This window comes from Lolium rigidum, chromosome 5 (genome assembly GCF_022539505.1).
Source record: "Lolium rigidum isolate FL_2022 chromosome 5, APGP_CSIRO_Lrig_0.1, whole genome shotgun sequence".
Lineage (NCBI taxonomy): Eukaryota > Viridiplantae > Streptophyta > Magnoliopsida > Poales > Poaceae > Lolium > Lolium rigidum.
Window position 1 is genome coordinate 261679520 of NC_061512.1, and position 9894 is coordinate 261689413.

General features: G+C 42.7%; 1 protein-coding gene across 1 annotated transcript; it reads left to right on the plus strand.

Annotated features, from left to right (window-relative positions):
- Positions 1–1101: 1101 nt before the first annotated feature.
- LOC124654733 (SRSF protein kinase 1-like) lies at positions 1102–4564 on the plus strand. The gene is made up of 4 exons (XM_047193730.1): positions 1102–1504; positions 1850–2650; positions 3550–3597; positions 3669–4564. The coding sequence occupies exons 1-4, from the start codon at positions 1295–1297 to the stop codon at positions 3894–3896; spliced, it is 1287 nt and encodes a 428-aa protein (XP_047049686.1). The 5' UTR covers positions 1102–1294; the 3' UTR covers positions 3897–4564.
- The last annotated feature ends 5330 nt before the right edge of the window (positions 4565–9894 follow it).

Below are 9894 nucleotides of genomic sequence, written 5' to 3' on the forward strand. Positions count from 1 at the left end.
GTGAAATTTCCCCTTCTCCCGCCGTTTGTGACAGCTTCGTGTCGCCAATCGCCGAGGATAATTAGAGAGCTATGACGCAGTGGCGTTACCACCTGAAAGATTTGTGGATGGAGATAGCCTTCTAGTGTGAGAAGCAGGGCGAGAGGAAGAGGAAGAGGGAGAGGACGGAGAAGAGGGTGAATGGCAAGATACAAGCGGAGCTCGCCAGTCCCTCGAAGATCTATGAGAATGACGAGAGGTGGCTCGACATCCTCCTAACTAGCGATCGAGGAGAGTACCGATGAGAATTAGTCGATGATCTACTAGCGGTATGTCTGTATCGATGAACTATAGTATCGTGTTGGTTTGTGCCAATGTAGTATTGAACTATTACAGTATGTTTTTGTTGATGAAGTGTCAATCTAGTACCGAATTATATGTTTGTGTGGATGAATATGTTTCATTTGTTTTCAACATATTTGTATGCATTTTATTGGGTTTGAATACACATATGTAAGAAACTTGGTTTTGGCGCCCTATTTTAATGCATATTGTCGTATGGAAACTGTTGCCAGCTGCGAGCCATATCTTTGTGCATCTCAAATGTTTGGGCGCCTCGACGCCCAAAAATTGCTATTTTGATGATCCAAAGCCAAAAAAAAAAAAAAAAAATTGGTGGTCTATTTTCATGCATCTGTTGAAGATACTCTTGGCTGTCTAGTGGGTTTATAAACGTCTAGTGGGTTATACACGCATATTCACTTTTGATCTTGGTTCTGCCACCCGATTTATTTTTTAAATGTCAAAGAAATCCATACAAAAAAATGTGTACTACATCTCGACATTTTATATGCGCACACCAAAATCGTATTTAAGGTTTGGAATGTAGAATGCTTCTGTATATTCTCACGAAAACTCGAGATGCATATATACAGTTCGGCCGGATGGGGTAACTGCTAGAGATTCTCTAACTGTGGATTTGCGTGATCAAAATCAAAGATAAGAAATAATTTAAGACCGCTGATTTCGCAATCAACAGCAATTAATCCACCAAAACGCACAGCAATTTAACGGCCACCGTGGTCGTCTCCGTCCATTCGTATCTTGCACTTGCACGGCAGCGGCAGCGGCAGGTGGTGGTGGCGGAACGGTCACCTTTTTCCTTTCTCTTCCCCGACCCAGCAAATCCACCGAAAAATCCCATCTTTTACAACCAAAACGAGCCCAGCCTGCCCCGCCGCCTGCGCCCCCTTTCGAATCCGCAGAGTTCCGCTCGAATCCGGAGCAGCTCGCCGGCCGGTGGATCGGCCGACCGATGGCGGCGGCGTTCGGCAACACCTGCTTCTCGTCAGGGTCGGAGGGTGAGGAGGAGGACGAGGACGAGGGGCCCGAGGGGTACCGGAAGGGCGGGTACCACGCGGCGCGGCCCGGCGACCGGTTCGCCGACGGGCGGTTCGTCGCGCAGCGGAAGCTCGGCTGGGGCAACTTCTCCACCGTCTGGCTCGCATACGACACCCTCCTCAGCGTACGCAGCCCTCTCCCCTCCCTTCTCCCCTCTTCCTGTTTCTTCATGGTGCATCTCTATTGCTCCGTTTTCTTGCGCCCTTTTGCTCTGCGTGTTCTTGGCGCGCCATGGGGTGGGGATTTCGCTTGGCTGCTTTTGGATTTCGGAGACTTCGGTTGGAGCTTTGCTGAAATCCAAAACGGCGCACTTTGCCCATTTTGCCCCTGTTCCATTCGCCATTGCTCTGTTCTGTTCAAATTTGGTTCTTTGCGCCGGTCTTTTGTTTCTTCAGACCCGTGCAAAGATCACCGGGAACTTTGTACTGTGCGAGACTTTTAGGTGGTTAACTGGATACTCCGGTTGCAGAGATTCGTGGCGCTCAAGATCCAGAAGAGCGCGAGGGACTACGCGCAGGCGGCGCTGCACGAGATCGAGCTGCTCTCCGCGGCGGCCAAGGGCGACCCGACCAACTCCAAGTGCGTCCTCCAGCTGCTGGACCATTTCAAGCACGCCGGCCCCAACGGCCAGCACGTCTGCCTGGTCACCGAGCTCCTTGGCGACAGCCTGCTGCGGCTGATCCGGTACAACCGGAACAAGGGCATCGGCCTAAGCAGAGTCCGAGAAATCTGCCGTTCAGTTCTAGTCGGCCTTGACTACCTGCACCGCGAGCTCGGCATCATCCACACCGATCTCAAGCCGGAGAACGTGCTCCTCGTGTCCACCATAAACCCGTCCAAGGACCCCGCGCGTGCCGGGTTCGCCCCGATCCTCGACAAGCCCGAGGGGAATCAGTACAACGGCGCGGCCATCAGCTTCAGCGAGAAGATGCTGAGGATGCGTGCGAGGCGCGCCGTGGTCAAGATTTCGCGGAGGCGGGAGTCGCTCGGCGGGGTCATGGTGGACCTGGAGAAGGAGCTGGAGAGGAAGAGGAGCCTCGATGGCATCAGCATGAAGTGCAAGATCGTCGATTTCGGGAATGCCTGCTGGGCTGACCAGCAGAGCGCTGGCGAGATACAGACGAGGCAGTATCGAGCCCCCGAGGTTATCATCGGGTCCGGGTATTCTTACTCTGCCGATATGTGGTCGTTCGCGTGCCTCGTGTTCGAGCTTGCCACCGGCGACATGCTCTTCTCTCCCAGGGACTGCCAAGGCTGCAGCGAAGATGAGGTATGTAAAAACACTTGATTTTCAATATTCTTTTTGTTTTACATATTTGTATGTACACTACCTTGGTTACTATATGGAAACATTTTGTCAAGCTATAATTTTTTTAATGTCAAAATTGTGAACATCGCTCTGTTTTTGTGCATTCCTGCTGTTGTTATTTTAGTTGATCACACGTATCAGGATGCTGCAAAGCAATTCCTGGACCTTTACCATTAGTATATATACTACTATATCATATTGTAAAAAGTAGATGCACTGGATCCTGTGCCACTTCAAAATTTAAACAAATGAGCCATTAGTTATCACGCAAGCTGCACCCAAACTGGCATGTGCCAACCTAGCTACTAAAATCTTTAAATGAAATATTAGTTGACTGGGTTGGGTCCAGGCTGCAACTTGAACATGTTTATGCTTGTGTGCCTTTTGGTTTGTTAAGCAACCTCGATTGTACAAACTTAAGTAATAGAAACATTTTATGTACAGTTACCAGCCATCATAGGACTGGTGTGCAGTAGAAATTGCATCTTAATGTGATCCACTGGTACAAATCTAAGTGTGGTTGTTCTGGTCTTCTGGTTGTCAGCTGTTGTGTTCTTGCCAGATGTAATACACTGGCACAAAATAAAGTACCGATAATGACAGTCTGTTCCGTAGCCAGTGAAATAATGGCAGCTGAAACATTTGTTATACTCTACCTGCTGGATTGTCCTTCGAGCGAATCGCATCTCTTACCTATGCAAGATTGTCTGTCAAAACTCAAAAGTGACAGATGTAGTACTCATTAAGCAATCTACATGAAATTTTGACTTTTAGTTGCTACAAAAGTCTATTGTGGTGTCTTGCAAGTGTTATCATCAACCAGAAATCAGCTCATCTAATTATTGCATAACCCCTTGCAGGATCATCTGGCTCTGATGATGGAAACTCTTGGGAAGATGCCTAAGAAGGTTTCTGCAATATTTCGTGACTCTCTCTAATCTTGTCTACTGTCACATCTAATTCTTCTGTTATGTTTCAGATAGCCAGCTCAGGCACCCGTTCCAAGGATTACTTCAACCGATACGGAGACCTGAAGAGGATCCGAAGGCTCAAGTTCTGGCCTCTCGAACGCGTCCTGGCCGAGAAGTACAACTTCCCTGCACCGGACGCCAATGGGTTCGCCAACTTCCTCCGCCCGATCCTAGATTTCGCTCCAGAGAGTAGGCCGACCGCCGCTGAGTGCCTGAAGCACCCATGGCTCAACTGATTCAGCGATACACAGTACGTAACTTCAGAAGCCTAACCGACAATAGCTTACACAGATTGATGAATCGTTAGATACCAGCTCTGTCAAGTACTGATTCAGATGCAGCCTGATGAACTATTTGGTAGCGATAGCGATGGTGCCAGCATGGTATCATCATCAGTTTGTTTTTCTTCATAACATCTCCATCGTGTGTTTTTGATGTAGCGAGTGCACGCAGAGCTGATGTAGTTGTTTATTCTGCATGCGTGCTGGCCTCAACTATGGGGTGTAAGTAAGATGTTTGGTAATGTGATCTGGCCACCAGCTTTCATCTTTTCTTTGCTTTTGCTGGTTGAGGAGGAGGGAGTGCGATGTGCTGACATGTAGTGCAGTGCGGTTCAATATTCTGTGCTGGAAAGCTGGGTTTACATGTTGGTCTGGTTCAGAACCGTAGTGCTGCCTGTTGCTTGCCACTGGCTGCTCAGCAGTGATTCAAGCTGCGACTGCGAGGCCCCGGCACCGTCTACGTTACACTAATCCTGTTTTTAAGAACTTGTTCCCGTTGAACGGTTTATATCATGCTAAAAAGAATATTTGAACGAAATAGTACTGTACACTTATTATTACAACATATGTGTTGTGCTCCCCATACTGTTTCCATGGCAGTTTATGTCATGTGCATGTGAATTTGTGATGTGTTGAATGCTCCTGGTAGAATCACACTGGTTTAGACTCCCATGAGCATGTACCTTGCCTTTTCCGTTTGGGGCCATCTCCGCTCCTACCTTCCTGGTAGAATTACGCTCCACCTTGCTCCCAAACTCCCCCCTCTTTCAACGCCACTTGGGGTCAGTAGTGAGCTTGCTCGTCTGTTAATACTATCATGACAAATGGACTGAATCTATGACACGTGAATCAAATGAATACTAAACCATGTCAAGCTGCAATTGTTGCGCAAACTAGGCACATATCGAACATGTGGCGTGTCTAGGATATCGATACGAACTAAGGACCAAGCCAATTTTTGTCAACATGCGGGCTTTGATCCGATTTTTTTTTGGAGCTATGTGCGTAATTCATTCTCCGAGAAGAATGCACTCAAAAGTAAACTTTAGCCAAGAAACTGACACAATTGATTAAGCGAAGACGCTAGAGCCAATAAAAAAAAGCAAAGGAAACATGACCAACAAAGAACACTCGGAATTCTCCATTTCTGTTTGCAACAATCTTTTTTCTTTCTTTCTTCAAACCTCTGTTTTCACCAATTCTGATATTCATGTGTTCCATGCGCCCAGTAAAGAACTCACAGAAAATAATATATGTGCAATGTTTTCTTTAGACAAACAGGGATAGCTCCTCGGCTCTCTATTTCATTGGGATGAAACCAAAGCATAATAGGACCCATAGTATAGAGATGAACTACTCACGCATTACTTCGGAGGTGGGCATGGCGATGTAGAGATAAACTACAAAGTACCATCCACTCCTTACAACGCAACAAGTACTTAAGCGAACTACAGGTCAGTTCATAAACCAAACTAAACACCAGTTCTTTAACCAACAGAATAGAAGAAAAGGGGAAACTGCAGATACAGAACAAATAGAGACCAAGAAAGGAGGAAAGCTCCATTGTTGCCAACTTCCTTCACCCCTCCTATCAGGATCAAACTACTTTGTTTTTGCATCAGATTGCATCTTCCATCCTTCTCCCTCCCTTTTTGTTGTTAGTCTTCTTGCTTCCCTCCTCTTTTATTTATTTCTACATCATCAGCCTCGGCATCCACGAGATCCAGCTCCACCTTGATCCATACACTTACATAGGCACCCTTTCCATCACCTTTGGCACAGAATTCCAGCCGGCTTTTAGCGTCCTCCTTCACCTGTAACAAACTCCAGCAATTAATATAGTAACAAATTTTCAAAATAACATAAGGTTCATCAGGCCATTTTTTCTCAAAATATGCCAAGTTCCTTGTTTTCCAAATGCTCCAGATTACAGCTGTAATTCCTACAGCAAGAATTTCCTTCTTCTTCCCCCCAAAACCCTTTAACCAATTGGAAATGCAATGATCAGCAGAATCAAATTGGAATTTTAAACCAAAAGTACAGCTGACCACATTCCAAATGTATCTAGCCAGGGGGCATTTGAAGAAGAGATGATTGATAGTTCATTGCATCCATAGAAAAAACACTTCTTCTCACATTTACCTCATCTTTGTAACATCACATCTCTTGTTAGTATGCTTTTTTCAGCATTAACCACAAGAAAGTCTTAATTCTAAGGGGTATCTTAACTTTCCACATGAATATATAAGAGACTGTTTCATTACATTGCATTGCTAGATATAAGGATTTAACTGAAAATTCCCCTGAGTTTGTCAATTTCCAAATCAACTTGTCAGGTTCATTATTCAATGTAACCCTTTCCAACAACTTTTTTAAATCAATCCATTGTTCTCTAAGTCCTCCCACCATTGCCCTCCTAAATCTAAGTCCTTCCACACCTGCATCAAAAACTTTCTGAACTGTGACATTTCTATTCATAGATACCAAGAACAATCGGGAAGGCCTTGGCTAGATAGGAAGGACTTATCCATTGATCCTCCGAGAAACTTGTTTTGGCTCCATCCCCAATTTGAACCTTGCAATGTTGCCAAAAGATTTTAACCTCCATCAACCCCTGCTAGAAATGTGAGTCTGCTTTTGCAGATATTTTTCCTAAGGATTTTTTTGCCATATTCCATATTCATTAAAAAGCTTCCATAGTCACTTAGCTAATAAAGAAATATTCATTTTCTCCAAGTCTATAACCCCTAAACCACCTTATCTTTTGGCATACACACTGTCTGCCAATTAACCATATGATATTTCTTTTTTATCTTCAGTTTCATCACATGGAAAACTATTCCTAACTCTCCATTTTTTCTCTCACACCATTATTTATCCTATAAAAGGAGAGCATATATAAAGGGACACTAGTCAAGGATGAGTTGATCCGGGTAACTCTTCCTTCCATCACCAATATTTTCCCTTGCCAAGGTCCTAGTTTATTCCTCATTTTTCCTTCAGTGGAATCCCAATCAGAATTTCTCAGCCGTTTTTTGTTAATTGGTACACCCAGGTATTTCATGGGAAGGAAACCAGATTTACAGGTGAAAATTGTCTCAAAATCTCCTTCCCTTTCTGAAGCTTCCCCTAAGCAGTATTATGTCACTTTTGTGAAAATTGACATTTGTTCAAACAAATAAAGAATTATTTTCAGATTTCTTGCCTGGTCTAGATTATCTTCCAAGAGGAGGATGGTATCATCTGCATACTACAAAATAGCAACACCTCCCTCTATCAGATATGTGCCTAGTCTAGTCAACAAACCCTCCTCTTGTGCTCTTTTGACAAGAACTGCAAGAATATCTACAGCAAGGTCAAAGAGAATGGGGTAGAGTGGGTCCCCTTGTCTTACTCCCTGGTGTGTGGAGAAGTATATATGTCCCAATCTCTTCATTAACATTGATCCCCACTATGCCACTAGTTACTGTTTTTATTATTAAATTTATCCATTTTGATGGAAGTCCTTTTGCTTCCATTGATTGATGAAGAAAAGGCCATTGGACCTTGTCAAAGGCTTTCTCAAAGTCAATCTTGAAAAGGGCCCTAGATTTTTTTCTTTCTATGTGTGTCATTTAAAATCTCATGTAAAATATTTACACCCTCCATTATATATCTCCCCTTAATGAAACAAGTTTGATTCAAAAGCACAATCTTTGAGATCACTTGAATGAGTCTATTAACTAAAACCTTTGTTATAATTTTAAAGGACACATTCAAAAGGCAGATGGGTCTATATTTTTTAATCCTATCTGCATCTTTTCCTTTTGAAACTAATGTGATTACCCCATAGTTCAATCTTGCTATATCCAGTTCTCCTTTTTGGAAATCTTGTAGCATACCAAAAAGATCTTGCTTCACCAATTTCCATTTTTTCCGATAGAATTATGCATTAAAACCATCTGGGCGAGCTGCTTTATTGGCTGCCATTTCAAACACAACAGTTTTAAGGTCATCCATGGTAAAATATTTCATTAAGAGCTCACAATCCTCTTCATTTGGCCTTTCCATTCCTGTATCATTAAAATGAATATTATTTAAATCTGGATTACCCAAGAGTTTTTTTATAGAAGTTAGTGATATATCTCTTCAGATTTTCCTGACCTTCTATCAAACCCTCATCCTGATTTAAACTAACAATCAAAGTTTTCCTTCTCCTCCCATTTGCCTTGGAGTGATAATATCTAGTGTTATTATCCCCCTCAAGCATTTCCTTTTATTTTGCTCTCTGGATCCTTTTTAATTTCCTCTTCTTTAATGATTGTCTTTAGCTGATTCTGCAACACTTTCTTAATCTCTATCTCTGACTATACTAGACCATATAACTCCCCATTTTTTATCAATTTCATCTAGCTAGGCAGCTAAAGTTCCTCTCTTCCTCCTATATTCCCCTTCAATATTTAAGTTCCATCCTTTCAAGGTTTTGCTCAAGCATTCAAATCTTTTTTGCCATATATTAATGTTCCTATCCCCCAGTATGTTTTGTTCCACACCCCATTTATCACTTCTTTGAGATCAGGTCTTAAGAACCAGCAATTTTCAAATCTAAAAATAGCTTGGGTCCTGGGCATGTCTCCTGACTTGATCAAAATAGGGGTATGATCAGATAATTCACTTGGTAGAGTTGTTGCACACACCAATGGGAATTTTTCCTCACATGATGGGGAAACTAGGACTCTATCCAATAATTCATAGGTGGGATCTTCATGGTTGTTACACCAAGTGAATTTCCTGCCTGAAAGAGTTATTTCCATTAACCACCCTGTTGAATTACAGCATTAAACAGAGGATTCCATCTATTATATCCCCCTGGTTTATTTTTCTCACTTTCTTTTCTGGTCATGTTAAAGTCTCCGGTGATCAATATGGGGTGTGCAGAGCTCCTAATGACATTCACCAGTTCTAATAAGAAGTTGGCTTTGCCATCTTGTTGTGCATCTCCATACACCACCACTAAATTCCATATGAAGTTGTCTTTTTTGCTTGCTACAAGGAATCTAACAAAATAAACCCCTTTTGTTTTTCCACCACATCATAGGTTTCTTTATTAACTCCCAACAAAATCCCACCAGATCTTCCTCTTGCAGGTATACCATCCCAGTGGAACTCGTACCCTCCATTTATTTCTTTGAGAAAATTAATGGGGTATTCTTGTCTCACTGTTTCTTGTATACCAACAAGGTCTAGATTATGATCCTTTATATAATTTTTCTTACTTTCTTCCCCAATACCTCTACTATTCCATGTAAAGCCACTTATCATTTTGATTCTTTCTTTTTCCCTCTTCTACACTTCACCTTAGGGTTAATGGGAGTTATGCAGTGAAGCTCCAAAGGAGTCACTCTCCCTTTTACCTTCTGTTTTCCTCATTAATATATGGAACAATCAAGTTGTCAGTTAAAACTTCACAATCCCATTTTCCCATTTTGAGAATATCCATTAGAACTTGGTCAACAACATCTAGCTGTCTGTCCATGTCTATTGGATATTCCAAAATTTCAGGGTCCTCCTCTTTACTCAAGAAAATGTTCACTCTAGCTTGCTGCTCTCTTATCAGAGCCAAATTAGTATCTAACATATCCAAAGTAGTGCCATGATCAATCCCTACTTTGCTAGCAATGTCTAAGATACTATAATCAGAAGTGTTAGCAAAAGTAGGTAGAGAAGTACTACCTTCTGATGACTGAAGATTCTTCACCATGGCTATTTTTTTGCCCTATATATCCATGATTGGCATATCATTTTTTGGAGCCAGTCTGTTACTAAAAGTCAAGAGCAAGAGAATAAACCTCAAAAGACTCCTACAATAAGTTCCAAAGAGGCAAACACACACCACACAGACACTTCTCCAAAGGGCTTGCAAATCAATCTGGCCTCACAATGTTTTTGCCCATTTTTTTTAGCAGACTTTACT

Excerpts from the sequence above, each read along its gene's own strand:
- LOC124654733 (XM_047193730.1), top strand. The coding sequence starts at position 1,295 with ATGGCGGCGGCGTTCGGCAACACCTGCTTCTCGTCAGGGTCGGAGGGT. Across the intron at positions 2,651-3,549 it reads AAGGCTGCAGCGAAGATGAG|GATCATCTGGCTCTGATGAT; the intron begins GTATGTAAAAAC and ends AACCCCTTGCAG. Across the intron at positions 3,598-3,668 it reads TTGGGAAGATGCCTAAGAAG|ATAGCCAGCTCAGGCACCCG; the intron begins GTTTCTGCAATA and ends GTTATGTTTCAG.